Raw genomic sequence first — 12,522 nt, forward strand, 5'->3', positions numbered from 1 at the left:
CCCCCAGCCCCCCTCTCTCAAACCCAGGAGCCTAAGCCCACATTCTCCCTCAGACCCAGGAGTCTGGACCCCCCAGTTCTTCCACCCGTGTCTTCTCCCCTAGGACCACTAGCCCCTCCTCATTTGGGAACCCCAGCATCCCATCCTCTAGCCGACTCTGGCTCTCCCGCTTTGGCAGCCTTTGATATTTGGGCCCCTCTCCCTTCCTTCCCCAGGGACCCAGGTGTCCAGTTCCCCCTTACTCACAGGTACCAAGGATGTTTCTGAATTTGCTCCAGCTGTGAGGGGGGTGGGTCGCAGAGAAGCAGAAGTCAGGTGGTATGATCACAGTTGGACGCAAAGAAAGTCAATGGGGTGATGTTGGGGTTCCCTAACAGTGCCCCCTACTCTCCCCATCACCAAGGGCAGAATGACAGTTTATGTCTGCCCCAAGCGGCAAGCGAGCTATTGCCTTGCGCACGCGCAATCCGCATACGGTGGACCGGCCAGGCTACGTTTCCACATGCGCAGTGGCTTCGGGGTGGCCGGTTTCCAGGGCGGAGGGCTCGCGCGGAGCCTCCCCTTCTGTCCGGCCAGGGACTGACAGGCCGGTCCTAGAAAAGCATCCTCAAGACTCTCCTAGGGATTCTGGCCTCATCACCCACTGTCCCTTCCTCAGTCCTGATCCGGGGCCCCCCAACTCACGCTGAGCCTTTTCTCGGGTTCCACTTCGATCATCCCCCGCAGGAGGCTCTGGCAGTCTGGAGGAATGAAGTGGGGCATGTGGAAGACGCCCCGTTTCACCTTCTCCAGCAGCTGGCGGAGGTTGTCATCATCGAAGGGCAGAGCCCCCTGGGGGACAAAGGACCGGCCACTGTCCCAAGCCCTCCGAGGGCTCCTGGCTGCCCCACCCCACTCGTGGACCCCCGGGAGCACCCCACAGCTGTGTGACTGAACAGTTAGCTCCGGCATCTCGGTCTGCTGTGTGAATACCCACCACACCTTCCTATACCAGTGAAATATTTGGGAGACAAGCCCTGGGGTGAGGACGGACGTCCTGTCCCGAGCTCCCACCAGGCGGGAGAGGTAAGGGGCACCTTACCACCAGCAGGGCGAAGAGGATGACGCCACAGCTCCACATGTCAGCCCGGCGGCCGTCATACTTTTCCCCCTGGAAGGGAGCAGGACCAGCCATGAAGTTCAAGTCTCCACCTGGCTCCCTCCACCCCTCCCCTCTCCCCCTGCTCCACACTCACCTTAATCACCTCTGGACACGCATAGTGGGGGGACCTGAGGGAGAAACGTGGCATGAGTTTCCGGCCAGCTTCTCACCCCTTCCCGGGACTCAGGAGGCCGGGCCCGGACTCACCCACAGCTGGTCTCCAAGAGGCTGTCTCCCACCTGCAGGGACGCCATGCCAAAGTCTGCGATGCGAATGTTGTTTTTCTCATCCAAAAGCAGGTTCTCAGGCTTCAGGTCTCTGTGGCTGAGACAGGCAGGTGGGGCTCAGGTCTCCCGGAGGTCTAGGCCCCATTCACCGTCTCTCAGAGGGGGACACATCTGGAAACTTTGATTGTGGCCAATTTCATACATGCCCCAAAGTAGAGAGAAGAATATAGGGAAGCCCCCTGTACCTACCCATCCCTTCACTTCCCCCACTATGATCTCAGGGCGAATCTGTCATCCACATCCCTACATACACGCTCCTTCTCCACTGGATTATTCTGTGAGAGACCCCGGATGTCATATTACTTGACCCGCAAATATTTGAATATGTACAAAGTGAGAGTTTTTTTAGGTAAGCAGGGCTGATAGTGAGCTAGCTCTTTAAATATTAAAATATTTCCTTACTGAATAATACAAAAAAATACTGCTGCCCCAAGCTTGCCACTGACTCCTCCCTTGGTTGGGATGCACTCCCTATCTTCCTGGGGGGCCAAGCTCCTCAAGATGTAAGGGTTAATGTCTAGGGGAAAGTGGGGCCCAAGAATTCCAGTTTCTGGGTCAAACTGGGTTGTTAAATACACTGACTATCGCCCCCTAGAGGTCAGTGTTTTTAATGTCAGGGTTTTGACATAGTCTTGTCCACAGGGAGGTGTGGACAAATTAAACCGGCTGCCTTTTTATCACCCAGTTTTACCCCCAAGTCTGAGCCCCTTCACTCTGATTTCCACCCCATTTCCAACCCCCATCCCAGAGAGGGGAGAGTGCAAACAGATGAGGTTGAAAGACGAGCTGAAGGCATCCTTTATTGCACTGTAATTAACCATAAAAATGCTGCATATTTGCCCTGGCCGGTATGGCTTGGTGGTTAAAGTGTCGGCCTGCACACCCAAGGGTCATGAGTTTGATTCCTAGTCAAAGGCACATACCTGGGCTGCAAGTTGCATCCTGGCCTGTTCCGGGCCCATGCGGGAGGCAATCAATTGATGTCTCTCTCTCTCTCTCTGTCTCTCTGTCTCTCTCTCTCTCTCTCTCTCTCTCCCTCCCTCTCCCTCTCCCTCTCCCTCTCCCTCCCTTCCATTCTTTCTAAAAATCAATGGAAAAAATATCCTCTGATGAGGATTAGCAACAACAACAACAAAATGCTGCATATTTAATATCCTTTTTTGACAGCTGAAGGCAAGTCAGTGAGGAAAGGACAATCTTGTCATATGGGAATTCGAATGCCAAAAAAATGCACCTCAAGCCTGGCTGGTGTGGCTCGGTGGTTGAGCATTGACCCAAGTACCAAGAGGTCGCCGGTTTGATTCCCAGTCAGGGCACATGACCAGGTTGTGGGCCTGATCCCCATGGGGCATGCAGGAGGTGGACAATTGATGTTCTCTCTTATTGATGTTTCTATCTCTCTCCCTCTCCCTCTAACATCAATAATAATAATAACAATAATAATAAACATTAAAAATAAAAGGAAAGACCTTCTACATCATCAGCCACCCAGGAAATATAAGTCAAAACCACAGTGACATCCTGCTTCACACCCACCAGGATGAGGTAGTCCTAAAGTCAGATAGTAATGAGTGTTGGTAAGGATGTAGAGAGATCAGAACCCTCACAGGTTGCTGGTGAGGAAGTTGAATGGTGCAGCTGCTTTTGAAAATGGTCTGGCATCTCCTCAACAGGCTAAACACAGCCCTGGCAGGTGTGTTCATTGGTTAGAGCATCCGCCTGTGCACTGAAGTGTCACAGGTTTGATCAAGAGCACGTACCTGGGTATCTATCTGTCTGTCTATCTGTCTATCTATCTATCTGTCTATCTATTATCTGTCTATCTATCTATCTATCTATCTAATCTATTTCTTTCCTCTCCTCTCTAAAAATCAATGGAGAAAATATCCTCAGGTGAGGATTAACAACAACAACAACAAATTCTAGACACAGAGCTACCATATGACCCAACAATTCCACTCCTAGGTATGCACCCAAGATAACTGAGAACAGGTACACACCAAAACCTGTACATGAATGTCCATATTATTCATAACAACCCCAAAAGGAGAAAGAACCAAAATGCCCATCAGCTGGTGAATGGATACACAAATATGGCTAACCCACATAATGGAATATTACTCAACCGTGAAAAGGAATGAAGCACTGACACCTGTTATAACACGTATGAAACTTGAAAACATTTTGCTCGGTGGAAGAAGCCTGTCTCAAAAGGCCACATACAGTAGGGTCCTGTTTCTACGAAATGTCCCTTAAAGTGAATCCATTGAGACTGGAAGCAGATTAGTGGTTGTGCTTCTCACCAGATGGAGTAGCTGTGGCAGAAGTCCAGCGCTGACACGATCTGGCGGAAGAACTTCCGGGCTTCCTTGGGGGTCAGTCTCCCCTTCTTTACCAGGTAGTCAAACAGCTCACCTCCAGAGACATGCTCCAAAACCAGGTACCTGAGGGATATGGAGGGGGCAGAGGGCTGGAAGGGGCATGTGGAGGACCAAAGAGCCTGGGCTCCCTCTTCTATCAGTCCCTTGACCCACAAGACCTCAATCCCATTGGCCCCTAGAGGCAGAGAACCCCAATTCCCATGAGTCCCTGGGAGGAGGCAGAGGAGACTCCAATTCCCATGGGTCCCTTGGAGGAAGGGATTCTAATTCCCATCAGCCACTGGAAAGTGGAAACTCAATTCCCATCAGCCCTGGGCAGCAGAGAGACACCGATATCAACTTCAGGGGTCAACATTTTTGACTCATCGTTGTCCTCAGGACATACGGCATTCAGAGTTCCCGACTCTCCTAGGAAATAAAGCTCTCTATTTCCACCAGCCTCTGGAAAGCCAGAATTCTGATTCTCATTACAGAAAATGAGAATTCTGGGCTATAGATAATGGAATTCTCATCTATTCTTAGGCAATGACATTTGCAGTGTGCACCACTTTGACTGTCAACTTCTGGAGCTAAAGACTACAATTCCCATCAGCCTCTGGGATGAAGAGACCCTAGTTCCCATCAACCTTTAATTACCACCAGCCCTGGGCAGCAGAGACTCCTAAGTCAACTGCAGGAGTGTTAACACTTTGACTCTTGAGTTGTTTTAGGAGTTAAGACAATTCTGTTAGCACCTGGAGGGTGGAGACCCCCAATTATCAATGGATTCTGGGAAATAAAGACCCCTCTACACCCACACACCCATTAATCAGGCCCTCTTAGTCCTGTAAGCCTCTGGGATGAAGAAACTCAAATTCTCACTAATTCTTGGCAATAAAGATAGCAGTGTGCACCAATCTAAGTCAATTTCTGTGAAGGAAAGAAACTACAACTCCCATGCCCTGCTAGGGTGGCTCAATGAACTGAGCGTAGACCCATGGACTGAGAGGTCCCAGTTCCGTTCCCGGTCAGGGCACGTGCCCGGGTTGTGGGCTCGATCCTCAGCAGGAGGCAACGATTGATGTTTCTCTCTCACATGGATGTTTCTCTCTCTCTCTCCCCCTTCCTCTTTCTCTAAAAAAATCAATAAAACATTTTTTAAGAACCTACATTTCCCGTCAGCCCCAGGGAGGTGGAAAAACTCCCAACTCCCACAAGGCACTGGGACCAAGACTCTACTTCCTATCAGCCACCTGGATTCTAAAGACTCCAAATCTCATGAGACTCTGGGAGGATAAAACTTTCACTCCCAACAGCCCCTGGGAAACAAAAGCTCACTTTCTCTGTGCCTTTGGAAGGCTGAGAGTCCTCTGGGAAGCAGAACTCCCACTGAGGGGGAGTGACAGCACCTGCAGCCACAGCAACACCTGGGGAAGTCGGAGGACTACAATTCCCATGAGCCCCTGAGGCCACTGCAACTTCCTGCCTGGGAAACTCACTCCAGCATCTGATGTGTGTTGGAGCCAGATCCTCCTGGGCACTGACTGTGTGGTGGTGGCAGTGGGGCTGTCCCATCTCCTGCAGCCCAGCTGTCCCTTGGGTCACTAGAGTCCAGACAAAGGTTTATTGTCTGAAGGCTGGACAGCTGGACCCCACCCCCAACCTTCCTGGGGAGAAATTGACTTTAAGATAGGGACTCAGAATTCCCAAGGAATCCCATTGTTGGGGTGTCCAGTCACAGCACTCAGAGTCGTGTTGGGGGCAGAGGGGGCCTCCAGTGCTCCAGAATAGGGGCTTGGGAGGAGGCAAGAGTCCTTGGGCCCCACCCCATTGCTTAGCAAATTGGGTCTAGCTGAGGGGATCCAGATGATCAAGTCAGTGTAGAGTGTCCCCTGCGGTTCAGGAGGGCTGGAGATGGGCTGGCGGGCAAGGGAATTGGATTGGCCTCTGTCCCCCGCTCAGGGTGGCTCAGGCTTGGCAGTCCTGTTGCTGGGCCACACTGGACCCTCAGCATTAAGTCAGGTCGTTGTGGGAACCCTCAGGGCTAAGTGTGTGCAGGGGGGTGTCCCTGTGCGGTAGGGAAGGGACTGGGCCTTCAGTGGCCCAGCCGGGAGACCTCCTTTCCCTAGGCCCCTCCAGGCCTTGTTTCTGGAAAGGTCCCATCCTAGGAACTTGGGGTGGGTGAATGGCAGGGGGGAGAGTAGGGCTGGGTGTCTATAAATACCTACAAATATTTCTTGTTCTCATAGACGTCATGCAGCTTGAGGACGTGTGGATGTTCAATGAGCTTCAGGATGGCGATCTCCCGCTCCACCTGGGGGTGAGGGGCGGTGGTGATGGTGATGGTGACAGAGGAATGGAGGTCAGAAAGGCCTCTCTCCCTCCCCATTCCCAGAGGGTCCCCCACCCCTGAAACACACACACACACACACCTTCATCAGCACCGATTCCGACAGCTTCTCCCGGTTCACGATCTTGATGGCGACTTTCTGGCCCGTGATGCAGTGGACCCCGAGTTTAACCAGCCCTGGGGAGCAGAATTGAAAATGTGGGGTGTTCTCTTTATTTATTTTTTAATCCTCACCTAAGGATACTTTTTCCATTGATTTTTAGAGAGAATGGAAGGGAGGGTGGGAGGGTGGGAGGGAGAGAGCCTGGACAGGGGCTAAGGATCGAATCTGCAACCCAGGTACATGCCCTTGACCCGGAATTGAACCCGCGACCCTCGTCCCTATGGTGCATGGGCCAACACTCTAATCACTGAGCCACACAGGCCAGGGCATGGGTGTCCTTCTAGAGCACCTGATCCCCCTCTGGCTCCTAAGCGCCCCCTGCCACCTCACTTCCTCCTCCTTCCCCTGCTCGCTCTTTCATGGTGGCCTGGGTCACTCTGACCTGACCGTGCCCATAGCGCAGCTCTCTCCCCGCTCGCTGTGCCCAACTCTGCTCCACCTGGTTGTCCATCTACCTGTGGACAACCCCACTTCTCACCCCACTTCTCTGCCCTTCGGGCACCTGTGTAAGTGCATTGCCCACTGTGTCCCCATAGTTTGGTGTCCGCCATCTGCCTCCTTCAACCCTCTCTCTCTCCTTCACCCATGAATTTTCTGTGCTTCAGTCTTCTGGAGACTCCATGTCTCCCGAGGAAGATCATTTCATGCTCACCCCCTTCCCAAACCATCCTTTCCACTTTCTCCCAAACCCTGACCTTCACTCCCCTTCTTTGATCTGCTGCTCATTGCAGCTTTGGCTGGGAGCATGTCAACCCCAAGGGTATGCCCACTCCCCAAGGAAACCCCAAAGCACAAACCCAGGAGTACTGGCCCCAGCCCCTCCTCAGACACAGGAGTCCAGGTCCCCAGCCTCCTCCCTCAGACCCAGGAGTCCAGGTCCCCAGCCTCCTCCCTCAGACCCAGGAGTCCAGGCCCCCAGCCTCCTCCCTCAGACCCAGGAGTCCAGGCCCTCAGCCCCTCCTCCCTCAGACCCAGGAGTCCAAGCCCCCAGCCCCTCCTCCCTCAGACCCAGGAGTCCAGGCCCCCAGCCTCCTCCTTCAGACCCAGGAGTCCAAGCCCCCAGCCCCTCCTCCCTCAGACCCAGGAGTCCAGGCCCCCAGCCCCTCCTCCCTCAGACCCAGGAGTCCAGGCCCCCAACCCCTCCTCCTTCAGACCCAGGAGTCCAGGCCCCCAGCCCCTCCTCCTTCAGACCCAGGAGTCCAGGCCCCCAGCCTCCTCCCTCAGACACAGGAGTCCCAGCCCCCAGCCCCTCCTCCTTCAGACCCAGGAGTCCAGGCCCCCAGCCTCCTCCCTCAGACACAGGAGTCCCAGCCCCCAGCCCCTCCTCCCTCAGACCCAGGAGTCCCAGCCCCCAGCCCCTCCTCCCTCAGACCCAGGAGTCCAGGCCCCCAGCCCCTCCTCCCTCAGACCCAGGAGTCCAGGCCCCCAGCCTCCTCCCTCAGACCCAGGAGTCCAGGCCCCCAGCCCCTCCTCCCTCAGACCCAGGAGTCCAGGCCCCCAGCCCCTCCTCCTTCAGACCCAGGAGCTCAGGTTCCTGGCTGCCTCCTCTGTCAAACCCAGGCCCATGGCCCCTTTCTCCCCATAACTCAGGAATTCAGGTCAGCAACACCTTCACACTCACTTCACTAGGACCTGGTGTCTGACTCTCCCCCTCCTACTCAGACCCCGGCCCTCAGTGTCACAGATACCCTGGACTCATCCCGGGAACACAGGTGTTCAGCTCCCACCCCCACCAGGCAGGAAAGAGGCCATGGCTGGGGGCCAGTGTTTAGCAAAGGATGTACCCCCTCCACAGCCACTGCTGGGGGGATCTGCCTCTTACTTCCACCTCCTCCCTCCCTGGTCCTGGTCCCTACACCAAGCCAGCAGACTGGAGAAGGGGAGGATGCTGTACGCACCATCACCCCAGCCTCACCTCCTGCCACCCCACGGCCTTCCGAGGCCAGAGGGCAGTGCGGAGGGACGCGTCTCACCGGGAACCCGGGCCGCGCGTCACCCCAGTCTGCGGCTGTACTGCACCAAGTACCTCCGCTTTCCGCGCCGCTGTCCCCCTGCAGGCTGGCCTCCCTTCCCCTCCGCGCCGCAGCCCCTCCAACCTCTGCCCAGCGGGGTGGGAGCCCTAGGGCCCCAACACCCTCCAGGAGTCCCGGCCCCCAGCCCCCTCCTCCCCAGGACCCCAGAGTCTGAGACCTGTCCACCTTCTTATTCTGGGGACTGGGCCGTCTGGACCCCAAGTTCCTTCTCTGTGAGGGACCCACGGGTCTGGGTAGCCGACCTCTGCCCTTTGAATACCCGAGTCCCGCTCTCTGCCCCCACCCCAAGTGTCCCCTCCCCTGGCTCACCTGTCTGTCCTTTGCCCAGCGTCTTCTCCAGCCGATAGGGGCCCACATACTGGGCGTGCTGGGGTGGGTGTGGGTGCGGGAGGTGGTAGGCGGGAGAGCCCCCGCCTCCCTCCTTGGCCCCGGACGACATGGTGCTCTTGGTCCCGGCCCGACCGGCCCCCCGGCCGCCCCCCCTGCGGCCGGTCGACCCGTCTCTCCGGTGGGGGCCGGCGACCGCTCCGTCCCGGCCCCCCCGGCTGCCCCCCACCTCTCCGGGGGTCCCCAGGGGGCTGGGCTGGGCCCCCCCCAGTCGGCGGGCCGCGGAGCTGGGGGAGGGGGGGCGGACCCGGGGGGGTCAGGCCCCGGGAGTCAGCATGGCCCGGGGGGGGGCTGCGCGGCCCCCCCTCCCCAGCCCGTCCCTGGGCGGCCCCCCCTTCCTGTGCCTCCCCCCGACGGGGGGGGTCTGAAGTGCGGGCCGGCGGATGCTGCAGGCCGAGGTCCCCCCCGCCCCCCCACGCGCCCTCTCTCCTCCGCCTCCTCCTCCTCTCCGCCTCCCCCCGCCACCTCGTCCTTTCTCTCCGGCACGCTGACATCACCATCCGGGGACTCCGGGCCCTTCCCCAAAGTTAACCCTTTCGGAGGGGGGGAGCGGGGCAGGGGGCGGGCCTGCGATCTGGAGGGGGGGCGAGGAGGTGGGAGGATGCAGGGAGGGATGCAGGAGCAGAGAGGATGGAGAGATGCCGAACAGGCAGACGGGCAGGGATGCAGCTACACAAAGGGAGGTGAAGTCCCCACACAGAGACCGAGATGGCAGCAAGAGAGACGGGGCGATGGTCCCGGCCAGGGCTGGGGCCCAGCCCGAGTTGGGCAATACGGTGACCGGCAGAGATGGGCAGAGACCGAAGGAATGGAGAGCAGAAAGAGGCTGGGAGAGAGGGGTAGGAAAGCAGAGAAAAGGACCAGGTGGAGAGACAGACTGATGTGAAAAAGCCAACCCGGGATGGGGCAGAAAAATAGACAGGTGGAGGGAGAGGTTTGGGAGAACAGCTGGAGAGAAACGGAGATGTAGAAAGAGCTGCAGAGAGAGGGGGACCAAGCAGGGATAGAAGGGGTACACACAGGTGAAGGGGCTAGATGCTGGGGGAGATGGGGACAGATTGAGGGGCAGAGAAAGACAGAGGCAGAGGCAGAGGGAAGGAAGGAATTTAGGAAGTTGCTCACCTCTGTTTCCCCAGGCTCCAAGCCTCCCATCCTTTCTGACCCATGTCCACCCACAGCCCAGGGCAGGAATTTTCAAATCAGCTTGGTTCCATACCTCCCTCTGTGTTCCTACAGAGAAACTTCCAGAAGCCCCTGAGGGCCCTATGTATTTTTTCAGACCCGTGCATATTCTCTGTGCCCACTACAGGGTCCCCTAGATTCTTATGTGGGCCCCGATATAATTGTATGTTCCCACGATAGCACATCCATGGGTCTGCTCAGCTAGATTTCCACACCATCCAGGACTCCCCTATAGGTGTGAGGCATCCATTTAACAGCCAAGTCCCCTACAGAGTGTACCCATGAGCCTCCAGTCTCCCAGTCAAGCACCTTCATTCCATGAACCTCCACGGAGTGCCAAGTCTGAGTCAGGTATGGCTGCAAGTGATTAGGGCCAAGAAAGACCCCCTCCCTATGGGGCTCCCATTCCAGTGGATGAGGCAACTGATAAAACAAGACCAACAAGCAAAATGTGTGGTTCGTTCCATGGTCTTGGTCAGTGCTAAAGAAGAGACTTGAAGCAGGGAAAGGGGACAGGAAGTGTTTGTTGAGCGTGATATTTTAGATACAGTACCAACAGGAAACAGGAAGTGTGAAGGTTCCCAGTGGGACTGTGCCTGGTGGGTTGTGGGAATATTGAAGGGGCTGGTGTGGCTGGAGGAGCTGGGGGTGGGGGTGGGGAGTGAGACCAAAAGTGAGGAAGCGGATCTTACAGAAACTTAGAAGTCCTGGTTCACTCCTGGTATTCAGTAATTATTAATAGGATCCATTTACATTCTCAAGTGTCTTGCCATAAATGGAAAATTATATGACCACTCTACTTAGAGGTCATTTTAAAGTCTATGGATTTTATTTTTTATCCTCACCAGAGGATATGTTTATTGATTTTAGAGAGAGAGGAAGGGGAAGAGGGAGAGAGAGAGAAACATCAATCGGTTGCCTCCTGCATGTACCCCAACTGGAAATTGAACCTGAAACCTTTTGGTGTACGGGACACTGCACCCAGCCAGGGCAAGGCAATGGCTTTTATACAGTACCTGGGACCACCATTTAGAGCACTATCATATTATACCTATAGGCATATATATATAATGTTATATACAGTTACATGTTACATGCACATATATGCTATATAGTATTATGTATAATTTTATATGTAAATATATATTATAAATAGATAGACTGTGCATAGGTGTATGTAGGTATGGTAGGCCCTCAAAGATGTCACATACACATTTCCAGAACCGGTGAATACGTCACCTTACACAACAAAAGAGACTTTGCAAAAGTAACTTGAATTGAGATGATCCTGGTTATCTGAATGGGCTCCAAATGTAATCACAAGGAGAGCAGGGTAGGAGGTTCAGAGTCAGAGGAGATGGGAGCACGGAAGCAGAAGCTGAAGTGCTGTGGTCACAGTCTAAAGAATGCATGTGGCCTGTACAGATTGGACAAGGCAAGAAAACAGATCCTCTCCTGGAGCCTCCAGAAGGAACGTGATCCTGGTGACACCTGGATTTTAGCTCAGTCAAGTCCACAAGTCCAAAACCCATTTAGGACTTTGGATCTTCATAGTGGTAAGATAATAAATCTGTTGCTTTAAGCCACCAAGTTTTTGGGTAATTTGTTAATAGCACACGTAGGAAATGAATACAATAGGGTACCCACCGGCCCAGACCCCTGTCTGATGGTTATCTTCCATGGTACCTCAAATACACAGAGCCTGTATGTTTGTCTTCCCATCTCTGCCCAAAACATTGCCCTGCACACCCCAGGCCCAGCAACTCAATACATCCGAGACTGCAGGCCCCAACTACAGCTGACTACAACCTTTTCCTGGAGGGGGCTCTTACAGAAGACTGGAACTAGGGTTTCCTTAAACCCAGCCCAAAACAAAGACCTCTGCAGACTAGGCCTGCAGGGTCTCATTCCCAGCCCTAAACTCCAAATCTGGCGCGCGGAGGCTGCGAGCTTTCCAAACAACCTCTCCTGGGCATTTTGAGTCCCCCTCCTCTGCACCTGGCAGGACCTAGGGAAGATTCTAAGAGGGAGGGGGGGGGTGTTAAGAGGGGTCTGCACACAGCTGCTGCGTGGAGAAAGAGTAGATAGGGAAACTGAGGCCAAGAGAAGGGGTGGCGTGAGTCAAAGGCTGCCTAGGTCAGCTATTAGGGATAAGAACCCAGGGCTCCAGTAAATAATGGGGTGGGGGCTCAGATGAAGGGGAAAAGGCCTGTAGGTGAGGGACCAGCACGACCTGCAATGATACGAGTGGGGCGGGGCCAGAGAAGGGGCGTGGTCTACACAGGGGAGGGGCCTAACCGGGTGCGGCCGATACACCGGTGCAGGGGCGGGGCTTAGCCGGGAGAGGCCGAAAGACCTAGAACAAGGGCGGAGCCTGAGGTGCCAGGGAGGGGCGGAGTGCAGAAGGGAGCGGGGAACATGGGTGCGGGCGGGGTCCGCTGGAGGCGGGGCTAGACCTGGGAGGGGCGGGGTGTCCATCACGGCAGGGGTGGAACTTATGAGGAGGATGAAGCGACGGGACTCATGAAGGGGCGGGGCTTAGAGTGAGCGGCAGGCGAGGGGCGGGGCGGACTGAGGGGCGGGGCCGAGCGCGGTACCCGGCCGAATGGGTAGGGCTTA

At 55.4% G+C, this 12,522-nt stretch overlaps 1 protein-coding gene across 1 annotated transcript in view; it reads right to left on the reverse strand.

The window, feature by feature from the left end:
• BRSK1 (BR serine/threonine kinase 1) overlaps positions 1-9,223 on the reverse strand; it is a 22,277-nt gene extending 13,054 nt beyond the window's left edge. The window contains exons 1-9 of the mRNA XM_036275812.1: positions 8,644-9,223; positions 6,221-6,315; positions 6,017-6,102; positions 3,732-3,872; positions 1,349-1,465; positions 1,236-1,269; positions 1,082-1,150; positions 685-831; positions 247-278 (exon numbers count right to left, since the gene is read on the reverse strand). Coding sequence (XP_036131705.1) covers positions 247-278; positions 685-831; positions 1,082-1,150; positions 1,236-1,269; positions 1,349-1,465; positions 3,732-3,872; positions 6,017-6,102; positions 6,221-6,315; positions 8,644-8,773 — 851 coding nt within the window. The 5' untranslated portion in view covers positions 8,774-9,223. The remainder of the gene's footprint in view (positions 1-246; positions 279-684; positions 832-1,081; positions 1,151-1,235; positions 1,270-1,348; positions 1,466-3,731; positions 3,873-6,016; positions 6,103-6,220; positions 6,316-8,643) is intronic.
• Between the last annotated feature and the right edge of the window lie 3,299 nt (positions 9,224-12,522).

This window comes from Molossus molossus, unplaced genomic scaffold (genome assembly GCF_014108415.1).
Source record: "Molossus molossus isolate mMolMol1 unplaced genomic scaffold, mMolMol1.p scaffold_m16_p_21, whole genome shotgun sequence".
NCBI classification, from domain to species: domain Eukaryota; kingdom Metazoa; phylum Chordata; class Mammalia; order Chiroptera; family Molossidae; genus Molossus; species Molossus molossus.